The 26,187-nt window shown below is 58.4% G+C and overlaps 1 protein-coding gene across 8 annotated transcripts; it reads left to right on the top strand.

Annotated features, from left to right (window-relative positions):
- The first annotated feature begins 289 nt into the window (after positions 1–289).
- Positions 290–25,475, top strand: DMTN (dematin actin binding protein). 8 transcript variants are annotated; one of them, XM_075997426.1, is made up of 15 exons: positions 290–421; positions 15,282–15,471; positions 15,653–15,727; positions 16,088–16,243; positions 17,009–17,053; positions 17,403–17,502; positions 17,813–17,869; positions 18,078–18,230; positions 19,046–19,170; positions 19,747–19,852; positions 23,174–23,238; positions 23,405–23,453; positions 23,606–23,853; positions 24,097–24,177; positions 24,342–25,475. In XM_075997426.1, exons 2-15 carry the CDS (start codon positions 15,454–15,456, stop codon positions 24,453–24,455), a joined length of 1,392 nt encoding a protein of 463 aa, XP_075853541.1. In that variant the 5' UTR covers positions 290–421; positions 15,282–15,453; the 3' UTR covers positions 24,456–25,475. The 8 variants fall into 8 exon arrangements, with proteins under 8 accessions (XP_075853541.1, XP_075853540.1, XP_075853542.1 ...); XM_075997425.1 differs by lacking the exon at positions 290–421 and adding an exon at positions 5,040–5,920; XM_075997427.1 differs by lacking the exon at positions 290–421 and adding an exon at positions 5,040–5,920 and having other exon boundaries at positions 15,419–15,471.
- The last annotated feature ends 712 nt before the right edge of the window (positions 25,476–26,187 follow it).

The raw sequence follows: 26,187 nt of genomic DNA on the forward strand, positions 1-26,187 counted from the left end.
CTGAAGCGGGCTGCGGGATCCGACTCCCAGCCTCTGCTGGTCGGAGAGGCCCGGGAGGCTAGCGCGGCCCGGGAGCGCCCGGGCGGGCGTGGCCGGCAAGTGGAGGGGACCGGGGACCGCGGGGGCAGGGCCCGGGCAGAGCCCGCCTGGAGGGCAGCGGCGGGGCCCCGCGGGAGGCCGGCAGCCCGGGCGTGCCCAGGCCCGGACGGCGGCCCCTCCCTCTGCTCCCGCTCCGCTGTGTCCGGCTCGCACAGCGCGCCCGGGCCACCTGTGGGGGCGGAGAGAGCCCCAGCCCAGGGGCAGCCCGAGCCGCCGGGCCGGGCCGGGCGTCCAGCCGGGCCCCAGGCCGAGGCGCGGTCGAGCGGCCTGCGGGGCCCCGCGCCTGCACCCTCCTCTGGGGGAGCGAGATTGCTTCTTTCCGGTGAGGAGGGCCGGGGGCGGGGAGGAGGCCGGGACGGCGGAAGGGCAGCGGGGCGGGAATGGTCCCTTGTTCTCCGGTCCCCGCAGGGAGCGGGGGCGGGGGCCACACCTGAGGGCAAACCTCAATTAGAGGCGGCGGCGGCTGCAGGGCTGCGGGGGAGGGGCGGGGAGGAGCAGGGGGGCGGCCCCTGCCCTCCACCAGAGCTCGGTGGGCCTTCCCCTAGGCCTCCAGGTGTGCGCTGGGAGTGGAACAGGGGGGCCATAAAAGCCTCCTTTTTGCTTCCACGCACTGGCTTTTAATCCGACCAATGGGGAGGCCCTTCCTCGCGGGGACACCCCACCTTCAGGGGAAACACCCCACTGTGTCTGTGCTCCTGCCAATGGCCCCCAGCCTCAGTTTCCCCTCCCTCTTCTTTCTGAGAAGAAAGGGGATGAAAGACATCTCTTCTCCCATTTCTCCCCAGAATGGCCTAAAAATAAGGGAACGACAGGAAATGGGGTGGGGGCCTCTGATCTGGTCAAAATGGAAGGTGAGTTAGCAGCTGCAGTCCCAGTCAGCAGCAGTCCCCGTGGAAGTCAGGGCCGACACCCGGGCCCTGGCGGGAAAGCAGGACAGCAGCAGCCAGGAGGGAGGTCCCTCGCCTGGGACAGACATTCCCCCCCAGCTCGTCATAATTGCTTTTCGCCAGGTTACTTTTTTCTCTCCCCTTCCTCACAAAGAGCCTTAATCCTGGTGAAGACTGGGAGCGTGGGGGCAGTTTGCTGGGATGTGTGTAGGGAGGGTGGTCCGGGCACAGCTGATAACTGGCGAGTTCAATGGGACTTTAAAACGGGGGCAACACCCAGCAATTACTGGAGGACAAAGGGTTGGGGGCCCCCCAGGTGTAAAGGACTGGCTTTGGGGGTCTGGCGGGAGGAGGCTGGGAAGGAGGTGTGTTGGGGAGGGGAGTTCTTAGAATCCCTCTGATTTCCGCAGGAATTTGAGACATTCTTTAAAACTGACTGCCTCCCCCCAGCTGGGCTGTCCAGCCCACCCCCACGCCCCCCCCTCCCCGGTTAGAGACGGCTTCAAAGGTGGACAGGGCCCTTTGTCTGGCCTCAGCTTTCTTCTCGGCCTTTCTCCGGCCCCTCCCTCCCTTTCTGACCTCCCCAGCACAGACAGGCCTCTGGGGGCCGGCTCCAGAAAGCTCTCTCTGTTTTCTGTTGCTTTCTGAGGTGAGACCTGGCAGGGAGGAACACAGCATGGGGAAGGGTGAAGGAGGCCGCTGCAGAGGCCTGTGCCAGCCCCAGCCCCAAGCCTGGGTCTCTGACTCTGCTCCTGGCCCTGGGCACTTCTTAGCACCCCTGCTCAGCGTCCAGGCTCCATACCTGGAGGCTGTTCACATTCTGGGGAGGTCTGTTCAGCTCATTCCCTCTGAGCTGGTGGTGACTTGGAAGATGCTAAAAGGAAGAAACCAAATAAATGGGTCTCTAATAATGGAACTTCAGAGGGGACTTAACACGCAGGTGTGTGTAGTGGAAAGAAGGCTTCCCCACGGGCCTCAGACCACACCTGGCCTCAGCAACCCTGTTTGCTTCTGTGTGCCTGAAGGTTCTAAGCTAGTGTGAGCAGCAGGTGGTCACAGGGGACTAATTGCTAATAGACCCTTGCTACTGGGGCAAGATGAAGACATCAAGGGGAAGATGTGGCCAGGTGGAGGGAGGTGGCAGCAGCATGCCTCAAATCCTGTGCCTGTTTAGGATTACAGAGAACTCTCACTAAGAATAGCCCACATATTGATCACTCCCTCTGTCCTCCGAACGAACGATGGACAGGAAATCCGAGCAGGAAGTCCAAGGGGGGACATTCAGTCACTTTTGAAACCACACAAGCTGGTTCTGCTTACGTCACTCTGCTTAACCCTGTCTCCCAGACACCAGGCCAGTGACTTCACAGTGACCAAGCCAAAAGCCTTGTCCGGTCCTCAGCGTTCTTGGCCCCCTTAGCGTTTGACATCACCAAGGACTACCCCTTCCTGACCCACCTTCCCCCCTCAGCCTGTGACGACAGGCTGTCCTCTCTGGCTTCTCTGTCCTGATGCCTCATCATAGTAACGTCCTCTAAGATCTCTTCTTCTCTCCTCGTTCTGTGTGCTGCCTCTCTGAGCAAGCTCAATGTGTCAGTCAACACCCCCTCGCACACTGGGCCCTGTCTAAATTACTGTAGTCACTTCCTAAGGGGCCCCTCTGCCTCCAACACACCTCCACTCCAGCACGACACACGGATTGTCCCACTCACCCTCCCCTACCATAACCCACAGCCCCGCCCAGGCCACAGTGTGCCGAGCAGCCTCCATAGTCTTCAAGACTCCTGTCCAGCCCTAGCCCCACAACTCCCCTTCAAGAAGGCTGGCAAAACTGGAACCCTTGCCACCCAGCAAGCCCTGTCTCACCCTCGTTCATGAAGTTCCCGCTGTCTGGCACGCATGCTCTCATGGGCTCGCACGTCCAGACCACAGCATTCCCCCCTGCTCCCTAGGCTTTCCTCTCCAGGGTGAGTGGCCGTCTCCGCTGCAGCTGACCTTGCCAGCTGTTCACTTGCCCTAGCCTAAGACATATATCACAGCTTGTCCAGAACTGTCCTTATATATGTTAGTGCCGTGACTGTACTAGATGGCAGGTGCCTCAGGAGTGCAAACAGTCTCCGCCTCCCTACCGTGCCCAGCACAGTATGTCCCACAGGGTATTGAGGGACAAAACCACCCGAAGCCCCAAAAAGAAGTCATTTGCCCAGCACCCTCCTGTCCCCCAAAGTGGAGGCAGACAGAGAAGCCAGAATCCTGCCTTCACCCTCCATCCTTAGGTGGACTTGGGTGGGGAGGGGTCTTAAACAGTTAATGCAATATTTATTTATTCTCTACACCGTTCAAGCACATGCTAATCCCTCAGTTAAAAAAGACGGGCAAGATAGAGCTCTCAAGGCACTTGAAATTTAACTGGAGGCATAAACTTGTAAAAAGGCAGTTCTGTCGGGGCCCAGTGGCTCATGCCTATCATCCTAGCACTCTGGGAGGCCAAGGCAGGAGGATCACTTGAGCTCAGGAGTTCAAGACCAGTCTGAGCAAGACCCTACCTCTACCCAAAATAGAAAAAAGTATCCAGGTGTGGTTGTGCACACCTGTAGTTCCAACTACTTGGGAGGCTGAAGCAGGAGGATCGCTTGAGCCTAGGAATTTGAGGTTGCCGTGAGCTATGATGATGCCACTGCACTCGGGGTGACAAAGTGAGACCCTGTCTCAAAAAAAATGGCAGTTCTTTTGTGGGATGTTTGGAACTCTCTCTTAAGATAACAAAGCAGCCTTTGGTACACCCCAAAAGAGTGAAAGAAGATGTAAGAGCTATTAGCAATAAGGAAACTGATAAGCACTGAGCTCCAGGTGGCACTCCAGGCAAGCTCACTGTAACACCTTATTTAGGGCAGTAAGATGTTCCCATGGGTCACATGTGGATGAGCTCACACTGGGATGTGAAACCCTTCCTGGCCTCACAGCTAGAGAGCACTGCAGTCTAGATTCTTGCCTGTGTTCAACGCCTGAGTGCGATGTTCTCCACTTCCCTTTGGGGGTTGTGCATGGGGGAGGGGGCTTGCTGGAAGGGCATTATTTCAGTGGAGAGAAGATGCACAAAGGGGAAAACATTGGGAGGGAAAACAGCATGAGCAGAAAGGCTTGGTGGCAGGAAAATGTGTGATGTGTTCAGGGGAAGGTGGTGGAACCGAAAGTTCCCATAGAGAAGTGGCAGGAATAATAAAGAGTCTGGTCCTTATGCTGTGGCAGGGAGGAGACAGGCAAGGGAGGTGACCAGATGCTGTGGTCTGGTGGCAGCATGCTGGGTGCTGAGGCTCTGGGGTCCAGGAGGCAGAGTCCGGTTGCCCAGAGGTAGGGGGCGTGGCTTTCAATCTGATGAGAAAGGGTCCCTTTCAGGCCCTCATCCTTCCTTCTCTTCCTGGGGCTCAGATCTCTGTCCCCTCTCCCTCCTCCCTGGGTGTCCAGGGGCCCTGGCTTAGCCTTTCCAAGAGTTAATATTTAGACAGCATAGGGCGCACCCCTGGCTCCCCCTCCCCAGCAGGTTGGCTCAGGGGCGGGGCCAGGGGGCACTGGAGTGAGACAGAGAGAGAGAGAGAGAGAGAGAGAGGGTGGGCAGAGAAGCCTACTGCGCAGGCTGGGGACAGGGGAGGGGGCAGCGGGCAGGGCCAGAGTCCACTCGGGACATCTGTCACCAGTGACCTTGCCCAGGAGAGGCCTGAGAGGGGCAGGAGCCCCAGCCCTCTGTTGTGGACACCAGTGCCCATCCTGGAGGCCTGGAGGACTCCTGAACTGCTAAAGGTATGCTAGTCCTGTCCACGCCTTCTGCCTGCTGGGCTCTGCCTCAGAGGAAGCCGTCCACCCGGGCTGGCCGGAACTAGCCGGCGCCCAGTTTTGTGTTGCCACCTGGAGGCAGGTTTTGCCTCCCCTCTAGTCCCAGCCAGACAGGGCGGGCAGGCGAGAGGAGCCCCAGTAGGCTTTCTCACATCAGCTGGCCTCGAGGAGTCTGGGCCTTCGCGGGAGGAGGGGCTGGGGCAGAGCTAGTCTCTCCATGGGACAAGGACAGAGGCAAGGGGGAGGCAGAGCATGACAGGGGAGAAGGGTCTCCTGGCCTGGCTGTGCGCCCCATACCAACACACACACACACAGCCCAGCCAGGAGTGACCTTGGCAGCCAACTCTCCTGGTCAACAGAGGGAGCCCTAACTCTGCACTCCCCTGCGGGCAGGGCTGGCTGGGCGGAAGACGCTCCTGCCCATGGTGGCCACCCAGTGGAGGGACTGGGCAGTGGGATGGATTAGAAGAGAGCTATCCTATCCCATGACTTTCCTCTAGGTCGAGAGGAATGAGAGAGGGTTTGGGACCGGGAGGAGGTGCTCAGAGAGAGACAGCACAGTGGGAGGGGGGTGCCCCAGCTGCATGCCCACCCCAGCCAGCAACGCCCGGGGGGCCTCCCCTCCCTGCCAGAACCACCCCTTTGGCCCTTCAGCATGAGGGCCATCCCTCCCTGTAGTCTGTCGCCTGGCCCAACTCCACGCTAGGCTCCCTGGCATTCGGGGCTCTCCCCAGTGCTGTGCCCACATCAAGGCTGGCCTTCTATCTGGCCCTGAATTGGGGTTCTCCCAAGGCCACCCCCGAGACAATCCTAGAGCCTTATTGGGGGAGGGGAGACTTGCTTTGGGGGCTCAGGGGCAGCCCTAGCTCCCCAAGCTCTCCCCTAACCCCCACCCCAGCACACAGAGCCCCCCCCAATCACTGAGGAAGAGGCAGTGGGAGCTACAGCTTCCTCCTCCCCCTCCCGCTGCCGCCGCTGAGCCGGCTGAGCTGCCGGCAGGTTGTCTTGGCAACGGGAGGCGGAGAAGAGATGCGCCGAGGGATGGAGGTGGATATCACCGAGGAGGCTGCCGTGCTCCTGCCCCACGCCCCAGGCCCTTGAAGGTACCTCGCACCCGCCCCCTCCTCCTCCTCCCCTCCACCCTGGCCCTCTCCCCTGGACTCCCCCCATTCTGCCCTGCACCTCACGCTTCCGTCAGAAGGAGGCTCCCCTCCTCCTCCTTAGCAGCGGTAATCCTGGCTCATGGCCCACCTCGTTCCAGGCCCCTGTCCACAGCTGTCCTTCCTGGCATCCGCTCATTCCAACTCTACCTCTGGGGACCCTTGCACAGAAGGCCCATGTCCTGGGGTGGGTTCTGGTGGGGGGCAGGTAAGGGCAGGGAGGGAGTGGGAAAAATCTGGAATCCTGGAGGCCGAGCTGTCCAAGCCCCTGGTGCCTGGCGTCTGGAGGGACTAAGGGAGACTGCTCAGGGCTGGGGTGGCCAGGCCTCCCAGTCTCTCCCTCTCAGACTCAGGTTCGAGGGCAGCACGGGTGGGGTTGAAGCTTCAGAAAGCAGAGAGGCTGGGCTGAGGCCGGGCTGCTGGTGGAGAAGCGGCCTGGTTTGCTCCTCCTACAGGGCTGTGGCCCCCTCCTGCCGCATGACAGGTGCACCCCCCACATCACTCCTGGCCGTTCTCTCTGAGGTGTGATGGATCTAGTGTTTCTTCCCCCACCCTGGCTTTTCTCTGCCTTCCGCAGCACCCACCCCCAGCTAAGCCTGGGTTCTTTCTCCTTTTCCCAGCCACCTGTCCCCAACATCCCCCCTTTCTCTCTGGAGCCCATCCTTCAGGGCACAGTCTTCTCTGTCCCCACTATCCAGACGGTCCCCTCTTCTGTCGCCTTCCCTTTGAGAAAGAGATCCTGCGGAATACCTTCACCTGTCCCCCTGTGGGTCTCCCCTCAGCTATCCCAGAGCCCCCTCCCCAGATTCTAGATTTCCCCAACAACAGCTGATACTATCAGCTGACCGGCTGTGGGCAGCGGTTGCCAGGGCAACGGCCGGGCTGCCTAGGTAGGCAAGTCTGCTCAGGCAGGCAGGCGTGGAGGTGGAGAGGGCGCTGGGGCCAGGGCGAGGTCGGGTCGCTGGCTAGGCTCACCCCCTCCCCCGCCCGGGGCACCAAAAGGCCAATGACAACAGGGTCCTGGGCTGGCTGAGGTTTTTTCCCAGAGGCGGGGAAAGCACCTCCCTATAAGCGCTGTGCTGGGACCTGGGGGTCACCTGGCAGGAAGCTCCCTTTTCATGAAGCTGTCCTGGGGAGAAATGGGGTTCTTCTGGCTCTTTCTGTTGCACCTCATGGCAGTTCCCAGGGAACTGGGGTTACCAGAGGGCCAGCCTGGCTCTCCGGACTGAGGACCTACTTTCTTGCACCTTCCATTTGCCCCCTCCCACCCCACCCAAGGAGGGCTAATCCTTGGGTGAGCGATTCTGGCACCTCTGCCCGCACCCAATCCCCAGAGGCCAGGCCCCCAGCGGCCTCAGCTGCTGCTGTTGGAGGATGGGGCGGCCAGGCATGGGGTAGGAGGTGCCGGTGCGGAGTGGGCAAGCATTGCCCCCTCGGTCAGCAGCAGACACCCCCGCGTCCAACTCCCCGGCTGTATGTGAGGAGGCTTGAGGGGCAGAGTGTGTGCACGTGCATGTGTGTGAGTGCAAGTGTGTGTGTGTGTGTGTGTGTGTGCGCACACTGCAAGGCTGAGGGTGTGGGAAAGGGGAAAAGGACAGCGCTGCCCAATTGATTCTGCTTCGTCATGATGCCGGGTTAATGCTGCTCTTGTTCGAAATGGACTGAGCTGCAGCCGGGCGGGCGGGCCGGGAAGAGCACACATCCAAACACACACACCCTCGGCAGCCACACTATCAGCTGGAGGTGGGAGGGTGCGGGGAGGGCGTGGGGGAGCCGCTGCCGCCCGCCCCCAGACGCGGACGCCCCAGCACCGGGATCCAGGCTGCCGTGGCTGGCAGAGAAGCAGGGTGGGGGTGAGGGGGTGGGGGCCCAGAGGGGAGACCAGACCGCTGAGCCGAGACCAGCTCCCCTCCTTCGCCAGCTCCCACCCACCCCAAGCCGGCTTTTTTCCTGTTATTTGTGCTCCGGGAAAGCACGGCTGGGTTCCTGGAACCGACGCCTATTACCTAGGCGCCCCGGGAAAAAGCGGCGGCCTGTGGATCTGGGCCTGGGCCTCCCAGGCCTGGGGGCCTCAGAGCGTCTGGGCCACGTTGTCTGGGAAGAGGTAGGTGGCAGGGTCTCCCGCCCCTCTTGCCCTCTGTGGGCACTTGGGGCCCCAATACCTGCCTGGGAGAGAGGCTTTGGGTGGCGGCAGGGAACCCCCAGGGAGGAGTCAGCTATGGTCCCCTGCTCAGGGGAGAGTGGGCCTGGGTGGCTGACCCTCGGACAGCTGGGTTTGAGCTGATTTGGAGAAGAGAGCTGGGGTTTCCGATCCCAATAGGTCTGTGCTGCCACCCTAATGCCCGCTTTCCGGCTGCTCTGTTCTGCCCACCAAGCTGCACCAGCCCGAGATGGGAGTGATGGGGTTGTGGGGGCTTGGGGTGGGCGGAGGAGCCCTTCCTCCCTTGCTGAATAATGGAGCAGCAAGCCCAGTCCTCACAGCCTCCCTCCCACCACCCCAGGTGCCCTGGAGGGTCGGAGCAGTTAATTTAGGGGCCTGATGCTGTGGGTTTGGAGCCTGCTCCTTAAGGGGAGGGATCTAGGGAGCCCCCTTCCGGCCCTGGCTGGCCAGGCTGGGGTGAGGCCCAGTGAAGACAGGCTGGGTGGCAGGGCATGGCTGCAGGCCCAACCCAGAGCTCTCCCAGCCCAAGCTACTGCAGGACCTGAAGGGGCTGGGCCTGAGCAGACACGGGGGACCCTCAGGGTCCTGGGGCTCCCCCTTGTTAGCTCTGTCCCTCCCTGGGCCTGGTAGGCCCAGCACTCCTTCCTGGGCAGACACGCCGGTGTGTCCCTCCCAGGGGCCTGGTTGCCAGGTTGGGGGGGTCAGGGCAGCAGGGGCAGGTCTAGCAGAAACAAGGCCACTGGGATCTGGGAATGGGGCACAGGGGAAGCCCCCTGCACATGAGTAACAGAGGGCCCTGCGTGTGTTGCTGTACACGTGTTCGGCTCGGGATGGGTGCCAAGGAGAGGATGGCCGGGTGGGTGTGAGTGGGAGTCAGCTGCACTGTGTGTCACGGTGTGGGGGCCTCGCTGGGAGAGTGGGTGCAGGATTGGCAGGCAGCCTTGGAGTCTCCCCGAGTGCACCCGTGTGCGTTCTGCAACTCTTCCAGAGCGGGCCTTTTCCACCCGTGCGCACCTGCGGGTCTTGTGTCGGTGCCACCGGCCTCTCCATGGCCCGGTGTCAGCCCCCTGGTCCAGGTTGTCCTCCTGTGGGTGGGCGTCTGCAGAGTCCCTTGTCCAAGGCACCTCTGCGTGCAGAGACCAGAATAGGGGTGTCACCAGAATCCAGAATTTAGGAGGCAAGGCCCTTCCATCTCCCTCAGCTCTCTCAGTCCAGCTTGTGCAACAGGACCTGCTATGAACGGAGGTCAGAGCAGGAACATGCTGGCAACTAAGGGGGGGACATAGACGTGGGGACCTCTTTAGAGGGAGGGTGTAGAGTGAGGGTATGGAAACTCAAGCCCAAGAGAGAGAGACCTACGAGAAAACGCTGCATGATGCATATCTGTGTGGGGAGAGGGAGAGAGGAAGCACCTGGGCCCATCCTGTTGTCCTTGAGAGAACAGGGGGGGCCAAGGCCTGGAGCAGGTGGATTCTGGATCCACCACCGGCCCCTGCCTGGTCCCTTTCAGAGTGACAGGGTGTTGTGTGGCGCTGGCCTTAGAGGAGGCCTGGTCCTGGCAGCGAGAACAGGGGTGGGGAGAGGGAGAACAGGAGAGAAGAGGGGGAAGTAGCCAGGCCTTGACAGCCACAGACAGACTCGGGATGCAGGTGTGGCCTAAGTAGTGACACTGCTCATGAGCCCCTGCCCCAGAGCAGGCCTGAGCTGTCCTGATGTCCTTTTCAGGGCCAGCATGGTGTCCCGCCCCACCCCAGCACACACACACACACACACACACACACACACACACACACACACACACGCAGAGCCCAGGGGAGCCGGCCCCTGCCCTGCCTCCTGCAGCAGCCCTCCTCCTCCCCACCCTGGGATGCTGTTTTGGGAGCTGGCGACCTAGCTGCATGCTGCCTTTATTTCTGGCATTGAGTTGTTGCCACAGTAACTGCGGGGGTGGGGCCGGGAGGGGGAGAGGGTGAAAGGGAAAGGGAGAGGGAGGGAGGAAAGATGAAGAAAGCAAAGGAAAGGGGATGGGAAGCAGGAAGACGGGAGAGAGAAAGGGAAGCGGACACGGGAGAGAGAAAGGGAAGCAGACACGGCGGCGGTGACACCACCGTGGCTGAAACTGGGGAGAAAGAAGAGCAGCAAAGTTCCCTGCCCACCCTGACACCCGCCCTCCCGGACAGCGCGCCTCATTTCATAACTGGCTGACTGTCTGGCCCGGTGGCCTCCAGCCCAGCTGGACCCTGGCTGTGTGGCGCAGAGCCGAGGGCCCCAGACTCCCAGCTGCTTTGCGCCAGGTGCCGTCAGCAAGCAGGATTTGGGTGTCTCCACCATCTGAGGTTAGCACGTGGGGCCCCAAGTCCAAGTCAGATTCAAGGGGTATCTTTGGGGACTCCCTTGAAAAGAGCACTTGGCCTTAGACAGGCCTGGCTAGGGATTCCAGCTTGGCTGCTATTTGGGGTTAGCGTTGGCAAGTGAACCTGTCAGCCTCGTTCTTCCATCTCTACATGAGGAAAACTCCATTTTTGTGTGAAGTTTAGAGGGAAGGTACGAAAGTCCCTGGCACAGCGGCTGGTACAGGTACAGGGCAGGCGGTGGTTGGCTTGGGATTGGCGCAAAGGCTGGACCCGAGGGCCCAAGGCGTGGTTCTGCAGGTCCAGGGAACCTGGGATGCGACCGGCCCCTACATGGAACAAGAGCCCCACTAGGACGGGCGGGTGCAGCCTTGGAGGTCCCTGTGGGAAGGTCTTATCACGGACGGACGTGCTGGGGAGCTGTGGGGAGGAGAGCTGGGGCGAGGTGGGGCTGGCTGGCGGCTCAGATAAGGCAGGGTGCACAGCTGGGGCAGGGTGGGGCCGAGGCGTCCAGCCAGAGCCGGGGCAGTTGAGCTGTCCGTTCCGCCACCTGGGCCTGCCTTCCTCCACCAGCTCTCCCCTTCCTTCCAGTCCTCCCTCCCTTCCTGCTGCAGCCTGCCCTCTCTGTCTCTTTGTCGGTGGAGGTTGCTGGGACAGCAGGGATGCGCGTGCATAGCATAGGCGAGTGGTGCAGCACGGGTGGAGAGGGCTCAGGACGGGGCAGGAGCAGGTGGGCGACAGCCTGTACTGACCTGCGAGGAAGTGAGCTCTGCAGAGGGAGCTGCATGTGGGTGGAGTAGGCAGTTGCCTGCATGGTGTGATCCAGGGAAGCCAAGGAAACTCTCTCGCTCACACACACACCCCACACACTTCTCCGCCCCAAAACATTTTCCCTGCTGGCCTTCTAACAACCCAAAATTTCACCAGGAAGAACTTTCTTCCTTAAGGCTAGCCCCAAGTTTCAATGTAAATGCCTGTGATGGGTGAGATGGATTCCTGCTGTTAGCACCTCTCTAGATAATATATTGGCATGCTCTCTAAGGTGCAAGCCCTGAAGGAGACATGGGGGCAGGAGCCCCAGATGCTAAGGGACAAGACCCAGCAATGGAGCTGTGGACAAGAAGGGGCTGGGGACAGGGCAGAGGCGGGAGGCCAGGGCTCACACCGGCTTTGCACGGGGTGATATGGTGGTTAATGGTCTCAGAAGTCAGACAGCCTCACGTCTAAGTTCCACACAGTAGTGTGTCCTTGATGATAACTTAAGTCTCAATTTCCTCACCTTCAAACTTGAGATAGTAGCCAGTTCACAGGATTGGGATGTAAGGACTAAGTGCCCAGCACTGTGCCAGCCATAACATCGACATTCCATAAACAGAAGCCACGAATATTACTGTGACCATCTTTATTTCGATCCTGTTCCTAAGTGGCCGTGCGTGTGAGTGTGGGGGTGTACGTGCTCCTGTGACGTGGGTGGGCTGACCCTCGATGCCTCACCTGCCTCCTCACCTGGACAGTCCCCACTCTGTACCCCTCCCCCAAGTGATGTCCAGGAGAGGGTGCCAGGGCCGCCCCCAGACCCAAGACCTGCATATGATCTTATCTCTCACTCGTACTGGGAAAATGGAAGCCCCTGCATGGGTGTCCCCCAACTTCTTTCCCTGCCTGCTCCTTGCCGGTGAGCCTGGCTTCCCAAAGCCAGTCCTCCATGTGGGCACAGAACAAAGCCCTTCCTCCCTGCTAGCACCTTGCTCCACAAGTGCCCCTCTGTCCTGAGCCTCAGTTCCTCTCTGTCTGCTGTTCCCTCCCCACTGCCTGCAAGCATGTTCAAAGCTCTCCTTTCCTTAAAAACCTTTGGCCCATCTTGCCTCCTCCAAAGTGACTCTTTCAGCCCAGTCCTGCCCTTCTGTCACACCCCTGCCAGAGCCCGCCCTGTGTCATCCCTAACCAGCAGGCCACCGGGCCCTGACATCCCAGTTGGAGGGAGGGCATGTCTCCTGACCTTCTGCACAGCAGTGTGCTCTTGGCTTCCAGGACATTCTACTTTCTTAGCCCCTCCTTCCCTCACATTCTCTCTCTCGATCTTTACTGCACACTCTCTGTGTATCAGACCCTTGGCTGAAAACACAATCACTAGATATACTCCCTGCCCCCTAAGAGCTGCCCAGCTAGTTTTCCTCTCTCCAACTGTGCCATCACTGGCTATTTTCTTTCTTCCAGTCTCCTGGGAGTTTCCCAGGATGCTGTTTTTGACCTTCTTTCTCCCTTGGCAGTCTCAAGTTCAAACTTGCACCTTTAGGCAAAGGGCTCCCAAATCTCTGTTTCCAGCCTGGCCCCTCCCCCAAGCTCCTTCCTCCTGGACATTCCCACCAGTTCAGCTGCTGCACCCACCACAACCTCCACCTGGCAGAAGTGAGCTCCTTCTCTCCCCTCCTCCCTCCAGTCTCTCAAGGGGCCTGCAAGCTGCCTGCTCTGGGGATCTCCCGATGAAGCCCTGCTCTGCACATTCTGCCTCCACGACTTCTCCCGTTTGCCCCTTTCCTTCCCGCCCAGGTCTACACCTTCACAGCCACTGGCCTGAACCACTGCCACAGCTTCCTGGCTGGTCTCCCTGTGAACCCCCTCTGCCTGTCCAATCCAGATTCCAGGCCACAGCCGGATTCACTTTCCCAAAACACTACTTAGATTGTGTCACTTTTTTGCTTAAAAAAAAGTTTTTGAGTCTTCCATGGTCCCCTGTTGCCCACAGATTTCAATCAAACCATAATCTGGGTTCAGGGCCTCCACAATCTGGCTCCAATCTCCCACCCCAAATATTCCTAAACCTCATGAGTTCCATGATCCGTATTTGCTGTTCCCCAGACAGACCCAGTGCGCCCCTACATCCCCACCTTCATTCATGCTGCTTCCTCTGTCAAGAATCCCCTTTTCCGGTTTTGTGTGATCTCAAACTGGGCATCTTTCAAGGCCTGCCACAAACACCCCCTCCTCCAAGAAACCTGTTTTTCCCCCACCCTGACACCCTAGCAAGAGTAATCTCTCTCTCTCCCATGACTCCTCATGGGCCTTGTACTATCTTATCTGGCACATGTAATTTTCTGCTTTGCATGGGAGCCATCCAAATGCATGGGCTTTATTTCTGGAGGGGCAGCTTGGCCCCTTTAACTCATGTTTCTCTCCTCCATAAGAGCATTCTGCATTCACTGCAGAAGAGGTGGTCAGAAAGTATTTGTTGAATGCATAAAACAATACATGACTGGGTAGATGGATGGATGGACGGATGTATGGATGAGCATTTGCCTTAGAGTTAAGCCAAATGTATAGCTAGTTTGATAATGGCTATTAACAAAGTAAAGATCAGAGAGGAGTGAGAGGGAGCTAGCAGCTCTTCACATATGTACCAGAATTTACTCTGCTCCTCAGACACCTAGCTAAAAGCATTCCAAAGTGAGAACTAAGAAGGCAAGAGAAGTATGAAGCTCTGGAGTGGAGATTTTCCATGGGTGCCCAATACCTACTGTGACTCTGATGGCCAGGGTCTTGTCCTAGAGGTACCATGGTTCTTGAATTCCAAAAAGACTTGAGAAATCTGGCTAGAAGCTATCCGCCCCGTGCTAGGTGGGCACAATGCATCACACCTGTGCCGAAGACACGGTCATTTTCAGTTCCATGACTCTGGACAAGTGTTTAACATCTCTGAGCTCAGTTTCCTCACATGTAAGATGAGCTTATGTTATAGGATTGTTGTATCGATGTAACAAAATAATCCTATAAGGTGCTTATCCAAGTACCTAGCATGCAATGTGCATTCAGAAAACAATAGTTCTTCTTATTGTTGTTGTTGCCTTCCAGAAGTCAGTCTAGTTAAGGAAAAAACATGTTCCCATGTCTGGCAGCATACAACCAAAGGCTTGGTTACATGGGTCTCTTTTTATGTCCCACTGGAATTCAAAGAAGGGTTTATCAGTAAGGACTAGACGACTAAGCGAGGCCTCCCATAGGAGGGACCTTCTAGCTGGGTGGCATCTGGGAGGCAGAGAGGTGGACCGAGCAGTGCTAAGTGTGTGCAAAAGCAGAGAAATGTCCTAGCACTCTGGGAGGCTGAAGCGGGCGGATTGCTCGAGGTCAGGAGTTCGAAACCAGCCTGAGCAAGAGCGAGACCCCAGTCCACCCTCTTCGCTCTTCGGGAGGGGACCCAAATCTAATGCGAAATTCATTCATGTTTCATCTACACCTTATACACATACCCTGACGGTAATTTTATGCACTATTTTAAGTAATTTTGTGCATGCAACAAAGTCTGTGTTAAGTTCTCATGTGTGGAATTTTCCACTTATGGCGTCACATGGGCACTAAAGTTTCGGGTTGTGGATTTTGCATTTTCGGGTTGTGGATGCTCAGACTGTATCACTAAAGCAACCCCTCCGTGTTAAGCCTCCCCGGGCGATCATGAGGGAGCGGTGGCTGCGGGGACAGGAGACTGCAGGGGTGGGACGAGGGGCGGGAGGGCGGCCCAGGGCCAGGGAGGGCCAGGGCAGGACAGCCGGCTCCGGGCGGGGCGGGCAGGCAGGTGCGCCCGGGTGGGGAAGCCGCTGACCCCTGCCGTCATTTCCTTTGGAGCCCGAGAACAATGGCTCGATAACAGTGCAGCCCGTCCACTGGGCCGCCTCCCGTCCGCACGCGCCCTCTGCCTTCCCCGGGTCGAGGGCCCGGTCGCCTGGAGCGGGGCTGCCCGGCCGCCGAGGCCCCGCGCCTGACGCCCCCGGGCCCGGCCTCCCTCCCCTTCTCCTTGCAGCCCGGGGAGTCGCCGCCCGCCGAGGGATGAGGACGCGACGGCCGGGCGGGACGCGCTTGCTGCCTCCGCGGCCCCGAGCGCGCAGCGCCCAGGAGCCGGGCCGGGCCTGACACCCTGTCCTCTCCCCTCGCGCACAGGGCTCCGCCAGTGACCCGCCGCCAGCGCCCGCCGCATGGAGCGGCTGCAGAAGGTGCGCGCGCACGCGCAGGGGCGCCGGGGCCGGGTGGGGGGCAGCTTGGGAGTCGAAGGGCGCCACCTGGCGGCTGTGCTCAGCGCGGCGCCGCGGTCCCCAGAGGCCTAGGGCCGCCCGCCCCGTCCCCGCCCTCGCCCCCATGCGCATCCCCACTCGCCCGCCTTCTCGCTCTCCCCAGCAACCACTCACCTCCCCCGGGAGCGTCAGCTCCCCCCGAGACTCCGGTGAGCCCGGCTCTCCCTCCAGCATCGTGGTGAGTACCCCTCTCGGCCACAGCACCCTCCTGCTGGGAGGGGGGTGGGCGGGGACCGCTGGCTGCTGCGGGGGGCGGCTTCACTCCAAGCCTCCCAGGTCTGGCCGTTGCCCAGAAATCGAGAGGAGCGCCCCCACATCCTCCTTCTCCTAGTCTGGTCTCCGTGTACCCAAAGTGCTAAGCAAAGTGATGTCATATTTTTTAAGGTGACTATCTAAACTCTTAAAATGAAAATGATAGGTAATAGGACCGTTCACATCTAAAGTGATGCCATTTTCTCAGTAATAATCTGTAAGTCTAGCCTGTGAGGCGGGTAGCCCAGGTGAGGCTTCCGGCTCCATTTGCACCGTTTCCCTGCAGGCCAAGATGGACAACCAGGTGCTGGGCTACAAGGACCTGGCCGCCATCCCCAAGGACAAGGCCATCCTGGACATCGAGCGGCCGGACCTCATGATCTATGAGCCCCACTTCACCTATTCCCTCCTGGAACACGTGGAGCTGCCCAGGAGCCGGGAGGTGAGAGGGGTCCTCTTGGGCAGGACCTGGGGGGAAGGCTCCACAGCTCCACTGGTGGCAGAGGGACACCTGTGCTGCTTTCTTTCCCCAAGGGCTGCCTTGTGCTGGGGGCTGAGCTAGGGACAGGGCAAGTTTCCAGGCAGCAGCACAGGGGCTCTGGGAAGGAGAGGCCGGGAGTGAGCAGAAAGGGCAAAGTTTGTGGAATGAGTACAGAGGCACTGAATATGGAGGCTGGAAGTCCTAGCTGAGTTGCCTGGGTGACATTGTGGCTCAGTTTCCCCTTTTATAAAATAGAGGTGATCCCTCTGCCGTCCACCCACAAGGTACTCCAGGCACAGGCAGGTCCTTTGGCCACCATGTTCAAGAAAGGGGTAGTGCCGTGGCTGAGCAATGCCACCGGGCTGGACTGTGGGGTGACTTCAGTCTCCTCCCTGGATGCTTCTTGGTTCTGTCCCTTGGGTTCCTTGGCAGGCTCTGAGGACAGGGCCACAGCCGTTCTTCCCCTGGCCCTCAGAGCACCAAGCACACTGCTCCAAGGTCCGTGGTGTGCTGCTTGCCTCCTCCTGGAAGACTGCGGGAAGAATGAGGACGCTGCCTAGGGGGTGGTAGGAAGGAGGAGGGGAAAGGCCAGCACTGGGGACCAGCAAGGATGTGAGAGAGAGAGGAGGCCCAGACACTGGCCAGGAAGGGCTGCGGAGCTGGGTGGGGATGAAGTGACCCCTGGGGTTCTAGGGACCAGGGTTTAATCTCCCTGTCCATTCACAGCGCTCGCTGTCACCCAGATCCACGTCCCCACCACCATCCCCAGAGGTGAGTCTGCCCCACACCGGACACTGCCCAGCCTTGCTCTGAGGGGCCCCCAGCTCCCTCCCCCCCCACATCCAGACAGAGCTCTGCCGGGCCCAGGGGTGACCGGCCAGCTCTGTGGCCATCACTCTGTCTGACCCAGGGCCTCATCTCACCCTTTCTCCCCGGGCCAGGCACCGTGTGATCGGCAGGTTCAGTCCTTGGAGTCACTTCTTCTGCCACAGTACTGCCCTGGGGCCAGGGATGTGGCTGCCAGGGTGGGAGGACAGAGTAGGGTGGCATGAGGGGAAGCAGGGGTGTGTGGGTTGGAGAGGGTAGCCGGGGACTCCAGACCCACACACATGCTCTGCAGGTGTGGGCAGAGAGCCGGACCCCTGGAATCTTCTCCCAGGCTCCGGCCCCAAGAACCACTGGAACCCCCCGGACCAGCCTGCCCCATTTCCACCACCCTGGTAGGTCTTGGCCACACCCCTCCCAGGACCCTCTCTTTCCTTCAGTAGCCCCAGTAGCCCTTACCCTCAGTTCCCTCCTCTCTGGAGCACACAGTCACCACGGATCTGCGGGGCCCTAGAGATGGTGGGCCTGTCCCTTCTTCCCTCCCTCCAGCCCAAAAAGCACAGGAAGTCCCAGGCCCCTGAGGGACAGTGCCAGGAACTCCGGGTTCCATCTTGGCTCCGGGCAGGAGCCAGTGAGTCCCACCTTCTCCCATCCTGGGCCCCCTTCTCACGGCCCTGCCTCACCTGCCCGCGCTCGCTCCCGCAGAGACCTCCCGCCCGGATTCCAACATCTACAAGAAGCCCCCCATCTACAAGCAGAGAGGTGAGGGTTCCCTGGCCTGCTGGGGGGCCATGCCACGGGGCTGGGGTGGGGAACAACTGCTCATCACAGCACAGAACGATTGCCCTGTGCTTGTATGTCCAGCATCTCCCAGGTGTATAGGGGCCAGGTGAGGGACTAGGGGCAAGCGTGGCCGGGTTGGCTGCAGAGGTGGTGGGGTGCGCCTGGCTGACCCTGGCCTCATCTGCAGAGTCCGTGGGAGGCAGCCCTCAGAGCAAGCACCTCATCGAGGACCTCATCATCGAGTCGTCTAAGTTCCCCGCGGCCCAGCCCCCCGACCCCAACCAGCCTGCTAAGATCGAAACTGACTACTGGCCGTGTCCCCCTTCTCTGGCGGTCGTGGGTAGGAGAGATGGGGGAAAGCAAGGGCTTTGGGGTCTGCGTAGGCTTTCCCCCACCTTCCCGAGCCCCCAGGCTCACTGCTCACCCACTCGAAGCATTCCTACAGCACTGGGTATAAGTAGCTGTGTTTGCCAATCATTCGTTCACTTTCCCTTTATTTATTTGGCGACGCAACAGACATTTATCAAACTGTGTCCCAGGCTCTGTGATAGGAACTCTGCGAAAGAGAAAGATAGATAAGGTGTGGTCCTGGTGCATTTGTTGCGTGTGTGTGTGTGTGTGTGTGTGTGTGTGTGTTGCCTACCCAGTGTCACAGCAAGGCGAAGAAATGTTACTTTTATATTATTTTATTTTAAAAAATAATCTGGGCCGGGCGCGGTGGCTCATGCCTGTAATCCTAGCACTCTGGGAGGCCGAGGCAGGTGGATCACTCGAGGTCAGGAGTTGGAAACCAGCCTGAGTGAGACCCCATCTCTACTAAAAATAGAAAGAAATTAATTGACCAACAAAAAATATATATACAAAAAAAATTAGCTGGGCATGGTGGCGCATGCCTATAGTCCCAGCTACTTGGGAGGCTGAGGCAGAAGGATCGCTTGAGCCCAGGAGATTGAGGTTGCTGTGAGCTAGGCTGATGCCACGGCACTCACTCTAGCCTGGGAAACAAAGCGAGACTCTGTCTCAAAATAAAATAAAATAATCTGTAGTGGTCTCTTCAAGGCCCAGCCTAGGGCAGTGCACAAAACCAGCACCGGATAAATACCGGCTGAACCAATGGCTGGCTGATGGCTGTGCCTGCCCTGCCCTGTCTCCTAGAGACAGAATGGAGGAAGCGGAAGGCATCTCGGAGGGGTGCGGAGGAAGAGGAAGAGGAGGAAGATGATGACTCTGGAGAGGAGATGAAGGCTCTCAGGGAACGTCAGAAAGAGGAACTCAGTAAGGTAGCATCTCGCCACCCTGTGTCTTCCACCCTGTGTCTTCTCAGGGATAGATGTGCTGGCTCCATAGCTAGTCTAAAGGGGTTCAGGCCAGAGAAGCATCCTTGTTAGAACAACATGAGCAACCCCTCTTCTTTCCTGGGATCTCAGGTTTCTGCTTGTGAAGGGACACCTGGACTTTATGCTGCTTTCCAGGGGACACTACTTGACCTTAGGGGCAAAAGCACAGAAAAGGGTGGTCCCACCTGTGCCAGGCTTCAGCAGGCCTGGTCTCCAGGGGAGGAGAGAGAGTGTCAAGAGCCATGGAAAGGCCATTGACTGAGACATGGGCTTGTGCTCTGGGCAGGGTTACCTGGGACAAGGAGGCCACCTGGGTAGAGTTCCACCAAGCACTCTCACTCCGCTTGGGTGGCCAAACCCAACATGGCCGTGTGTCAGCCAAGAACAAGAGGCCCTGTGGGCTTCAGGGCATGAACCAGCCACCTTGGTAAATGTCCCTTGCCTGCCTGCAGGACACGCAACTCTAGGCTATTTGGAGATGAGGAACGAGTATCTGAGTCTCCCATTCTCCCTCCTCAGGTTACTTCCAACCTGGGAAAGATGATCTTGAAAGAAGAGATGGAAAAGTCATTGCCTATCCGAAGGAAAACCCGCTCCCTGCCCGACCGGACACCCTTCCACACCTGTGAGTACCGTAGAGGGGGTTCAGAGTCACCTGGCCGGACCTGGAGGCCAGACTCTGCTGTCTGGTGACTTGTTAGATGTAGGAGATGCGGTCCCTGGCCCAAGGCACTCACACTCTCTCCTTTGGGCAAGAACACCAGTCAGAACAACATCCAAGGACAAAAGCTAGTGCCAACTGAGTAGAGTTAGCAAATTCGGTTTAACAACACTTATCGAGTGTCTACCATGTGCACTGGGGGTAGAAAGAGTGAAAATATCTAGTCCCGTCCTCCAATGGCCTGTGGTCAGTGGGGAAAACCCATGTGAATCCCGAGGTTTCCACGTGCTGTTGTAGCTGGTGTGATGGGGCATGCCGGGGTACTTTGGGAGCACGGCAACACAGACTTCAGCCCATCGGGGAGTGAGGCCAAGTGAACCAGACAAAGTGAGGGGAGAGAAGGTCATTGCAGACAACAGGAACAGTGTGGGGGCAAAGGCAGGGAACCAGAAACATCCAGCCGGCTTAGAGGACCTCCAGGAGCCTGGAATCACAGAGCATGGCATGCACCTTTGGGTGGCAGGCAGCGCGACCAGAGAGATGGGGGCCAGAGCTTCAAATGCCATGCCTCTGGTCACCCACTGCTCTGGCCTGGACTTCCTTAAAGCATGGTGGCTGGAGAGGAGAGGGAGAGGTCTGAGAACCCAGGGTCAGAAGCCACATGGCGTCACTTCTGCATTCTATCGCTCAGAGCCAGGCACTGGGCAGCCTAGACTCTAGGGGAGGGATGTGGACTCTACTCCTTGATGCGAGAAACCGCACAGTCTCATTGCAGAAAGCGTGCGGGGTGGGAGTGAATGGTGGACGCCATCTTTGGGAACAGTCTACCACGCTCTCCAGTAGTCTAGGAAAGGGCTGAAAACAGACATGGGCCCAGAGAGAAGGGCATGGGTTTGAGAAATATATGGGTGGTCGAAGCCATTGAACATGGGGCGTGGGGGAGAGAAAGGTTGGGGTTCTTAGGTGCCAGGCGATGACCAGCGTGGAGCTGAGATGCTAAGAGCGGCAGGTTTCAGAGAAAGATGGAGGTGGTTTCAGAGGAGTTGGATTTGAAGGGCCCCACCTGGAGCGTGCAAGTGGAGGTGCATTTGGCGGAGTCCAGAGCTTGTATGTGGCAGTGAGAGGGGGAGGAGAAAGTGAGAGTGTATGGAGAGAGAAGGGAAGGGCAGCCCTGGAGGACGTATCCATTAAGGGTGCAGGTAGCGGGTTGGCTGACACGGAGCCTCTGAGCCTGGGAATGTGGGAGGCTGGTCTGGGGGCTGGGGACGCCGATCCCGGAGCAGGCCAGATCGGAAGTCGAGGTCATCTGCTGAGGGTCGGGGGGGAGACCTGCTGAGGCTGGAAGCTTCGGAACTGCTACTGTGGGGATGGGAAAATGTACGAGCCTTGGTCTTGGCAGTGATGCTGAGCTCCATGGTGTGGGCTTTATGTCCGCAGCCTGTGAGCAGAAAGGGGCTGCTGGGTTGACCTGGGTTTTGACTTTTGTAAGGAAGGTGCCCAAGGGGCTGTACCACAGAGGTGAAAGCAGTGACTGTCCCCAGCCACAGGGTTGAAGCTCAGTAGGTAGGACACGAGGCCGGGCGGGGCCAGGGTGGGCATCAAGAGACCGCAGCTCTACAGGAGATGGATGAGCTGGGGTGGTGGGGTGAGGCTACAAATGGGGGTGTCGGGCTCACAGTTCCCAGGTGGAGCTGCTGTGGCTGACGACAAGAGCCAGGGTGTGGCCCTTTGAAAGGGTTGTCTGATGCGGAACGGAGGGGAAGACACCTGGCACAGGGGAATTCAAGGAACCGCGAGGCTGACATGTGGCTAGGACGTCCACGGCATCGCCCAGCGCTCCCAGGATGCTGTTTCAGTGTGGGTGGGAAGAGGCGCAAAAGGTTTTTTAGAGAAAGTGGAAAAATGCAATAAGGCCTGAAGAATGAGATATAGACAGGTGCCCCAAGGTTGGATTCGGTCTTAATGTTCCGCCAGAATCTTCTATTCAGTCAAAATTAGCTCTTTAACTTCCATTTTGGCCTTGCGACGTTGCATAGCCAAATGCCTACCTCAACATCATTTTTGGTTTCCCTGAACTCACGCACAATGATCACATGATCGGGTAGGCCATTGTCATGCCAAATCAACCTTCCTTTCAGAATTATGAATAGGCATGTCATTCTGATTTAATGGTAACATTGGAATAGTCACTTTTTTTTTTGTCTTTTTTTTTTTTGGAATAGTCACTTTCAAACATATGTAAGCATGCTAACAGTAACTGGGAGTGAAAAAAATCTTCATATGTACTGTGAAGGTTGAAATTCCATCAGTCAGTTGACATTAAATAGATACGTATTATTTATTGCAAGAGTGAAATGTTTCAATAATGAATGGTGATTGTGAAAGCTGATACTTTTCTATACAAGAAAGCAAAAGTGTTAGGGGGTCAAAATGAGGTTCCCCAAACCCATTTTGTTCTCACCAATCGAACTTCCAAGCAACAGATTTTATAAGAAATGTTTTAAGAATATATTTCCTTGTAGTTTTGAATCTAACGGATGCTAAATATTTAAGCAAAATTCTTGTGAAGGCAATTGCTAGAGAACGCCAACCATTTTTAGTAATTGGAGATGAAAGAGTTTGGGGATCTGTTCAAGCTAAGATTCTTAGGTACAAAGTTCTTTCTAGGGAAACAAGTTACTGAAAACACATTTTCTTGAGTTAGAACCTGCGGTGCCTGAACGTGGAGAGATCCTATGACATGTGCAAGTTGACAGTGACACCCAGCGATGCTGACAGGAGGTGTTGACGGCTGGTCCCAGCCAGCAGCCGACAGCCCTGAGAAAATGACAGTTTTCATAGTAGAATGCCAGATGTTTGGAATTTGATTACTAAGGTTGTTAATGAAATTGTAATAACTCAATTATTTTGATTCGGTTTTAGATTTAGTTGGATATCCCAGAGTTCATTCTGTGACAGCGAACCTCGGTGTTGGCTGGCTGGCGATTTTCACACTCAACCGTGCACTCGGGCCACTTCTAGTTAGAAAGAAGAGGGAAGGCAGTAGAGACAGTTCTGAGTCACCAGTGTCACTTCTAGTTAGAAGAGGGAAGGGGTAAAGACAGTTCAGAGTCACCAGTGTCACTGGCTGGAGGTCCCAGTAGGAGCTGGTGGCCAGAAGTCCCCCAGCCTGCCCAGCTCATTCTTCACTGGCTGTCTGGCAGGGGAAGGCCAGCAGGGGAGCCCTCACAGGAAGGACTGTCAGGGCCACCAGGACTGAACGCAGGACCCCTTGCTCTCTTGCAGCATTGCACGCGGGAACCTCCAAGTCTTCCTCTCTGCCCGCCTATGGCAGGACCACCCTGAGCCGGGTAAGGTCTCAGAACCCGAGATGCAGACTATGTGGGAGGGGCGTGCATGTGGGGTACTTCTGGGGGACTGAGCCACTGTGTCCTCAGGAGCGGGGACACCTTCAAAGTGAAGGGGACCAATGAGGAATGTCCCCAGCTTCCTTTGACTCCTTTGTGTCCTTTGTAGCTACAGTCCACAGAGTTCAGCCCGTCAGGGAGTGAGACTGGAAGCCCAGGTGAGAAGTGGGACCGGCTGCTGGGGAGCGGAGGGAGGGGCTTGTGCAGGCCCCTGGGTGGCATGTGTCTGGGTTGTGGGCAGGGGTCTGACCAGGTCAGGCAGCAGCTGGCCTCAGAGCCCCCTCTGAATGGTGACCCTTCCCTCCCGCAGGCCTGCAGGTGAGCACCTCCCGGAGGGGAACAGGTGGACGCCAGAAGCCGGGCCAGGCGACTGGACGTGTGGGGGACGGGGGTGGGGCCTCGGAGTTGCCTGGTGACACCGTGAGACGCCAGGGTAAGGCTGGGAAGGTCTCCCCGCCCCGCTCTGGCTCACTGCGGCTTTGGTCTCCCCAGAACGGAGAGGGCCAGAGGGGGAGGATGGACCGGGGGAACTCCCTGCCCTGTGTGCTGGAGCAGAAGGTGAGGGGCAGGGACCCGAGCACTGCAGCGGGCGGGCGGCTGGGGACGCCAGGCAAGCTGAATGCACTGTGGGGTCCTCCTGGCCTTGAAGATGGGAGGGACAGCAGGGAAGCTGGGGTGGGTGACAGAGGGCAGAATGGCATGAACCCCACTGGCCCCTGCAGGTTGATGGGGGCCTGGGGACTTGAGGGGGCTCACAGGAAACCCCATGAGCCTAAGATTGCCTCCTGCCCTCGCCCCCAGATATATCCCTATGAGATGCTGGTGGTGACCAACAAGGGGCGCACCAAGTTGCCTCCAGGTGTGGACCGGATGAGGCTGGAGGTATGTGGGGAAAAGGCACCTGGCGGGTGCAGGGTGTCAGCAGAGCAAACACTCCTGCCTGGTGGGGAAGACCCGGGGCCTCTTTGTCTGAGTCCCCTGGGTCACTCGGCACAGCCCCCAGCCCACGGCTCCCTTTCCTGAGCCGCCCTCTGTGCCCCCTACAGAGGCACCTATCAGCTGAGGACTTCTCGCGGGTGTTCGCCATGTCTCCCGAAGAGTTCGGCAAGCTGGCTCTGTGGAAGCGGAACGAGCTCAAGAAGAAGGCCTCTCTCTTCTGACGGCCCTTCCGTGACCGACCCCTCACCCCTGCTGCTTGGGACACTGGAGCTGGGGTCACAAGACCCCACAGCATCCTCTTCCCCTGGCGAACCAGGAGGCGGAGGGGCCCCTGTGGGCCTGGCCGCTGGGCCCGGACTTTCCCGGCCACGAGTAGCCAGGCGGCCGCCTCCTCTCTCCCTGGTCCTCCCTGCACAGGGCAAACCCAGGCGGGGCTCCAGCACACACAGAGTTCACGTTTGCGCCTCTCCCTGCCCCTCACCCCCACATGAAGGTCCCCAGCAGAGGGTGAGGAGAAATGAAGGGGCATTGGTGGTCAGGCCCGGCGCCATCTTGCGCAGTGGGTGGAAGCGGCCAGGCAGGAGAACTCCAGGCCCCTGTGTGCGCCCACCCAGCTTCCCCCACTCCCTCCTGTCAGCTTCCCTGCACCTGGGCTTCCTGCTTCTCTGACTCTGGAGGGAGCAGCCTCCAGCTGGCCTCCAGCAGGGAGGCTGCCCTGCCCTCTGCTCGCAACCCAGAGCTTTGAAGCCTCTTGCTCCAGCCCCGTGGCTTCCCCAGAAGCCTTGGCTTAGAGGGGGATGCCGCGTGTACACAGCCCCAGCCCACCGCCGCCTCCAGGCCACGTCAGCAGGAATCCCACCTTCTAGTGCACGCCAGGTACCGGGCAGAAGCCAGGCCTTCAGCCTCCCTTGGATGGGGTCCAGAGGCCAGGCGTGGCACGTTCCTGAGTGTCCTGGCTACCAGCTCCCACTCGTACCCATGCACCCCCCACTATGCTCTCTAAAGAATGTATTTATTGGGGCCCCCCAGCTGCTTTCCTCACCTAACTCTCTGCCCTACCTTAGTCACACTCCCAGCTCTACTTCTCTCCAAGTACACGTGTATATAATTATATCTATATTTTTGCCCAGGTCCGGGTTTTGTTCCCGCCCAGACCCTGGCATCCCTTTCCACTGTGTGTGTGATAATGCTGGGGGAGGGGGACTCTGCTTGGAATTAAAAGGTTGCATTGGGTCCCTAAATCTGTTTGTCCTTTCTGAGCCACCACACCTGGGCAAGAAGGACAGGTGATGTCTGGGGTGGGGCGGGGGCAGAGAATGAGGGTTCAGATGGGGCACATGAGAGTTGTTCCTCTTCCCCCAACCCAAGCCACAGAAGCAGGGGCTGGTCTAGGCCGGGTCCCACCTGCCTCCTCCCCTTCAGGGGCTCTGTGATGGGGCAGCAGGGGGGCAGAAACCCCCTACCTCCTAAATGATCACCTTGGTGGTCAGATTCTTCAACATCTGACATGACTGCACCCCAGGGCCCAGGGTGCTCCTGGTTAGATGGGGAGGCCAAACACACAGCAGAGGTCAACAGCACATGCATATGCAGAGGGCAAGGGTCAAGTGCAGGAAGAGGGGCTGCAATTTGGTCTTGGTTGACTTGGCAAGGGCTCCAGAGGGGAACAGACATGGAACTGTATATGGGGGGGGTGGTGAGGGGGTACAGATTTGATTGAAAGACCAGAAGGAGGGAGGGCTGCAGTATGGGTGCTTATGGGGGCAGGGGCTGGCCCTACCTGGCTGACTCAGAACCCTGTGTGGGCACACGAAGAGGTGCAGGGGCAGAGGGACCAGGTGAGTTGGATGGGTACCCAAGCTGAAAACTGTAGCCTGGAGCTAGGGCCCAACCCAAGCCCCCTACATGAGTTTCTAGCCACTTTGGCTGAAATAAAAGCAAAGTGGATAAGAA

This window comes from Microcebus murinus, chromosome 24 (assembly GCF_040939455.1).
Source record: "Microcebus murinus isolate Inina chromosome 24, M.murinus_Inina_mat1.0, whole genome shotgun sequence".
Classification (NCBI taxonomy): Eukaryota; Metazoa; Chordata; class Mammalia; order Primates; family Cheirogaleidae; genus Microcebus; species Microcebus murinus.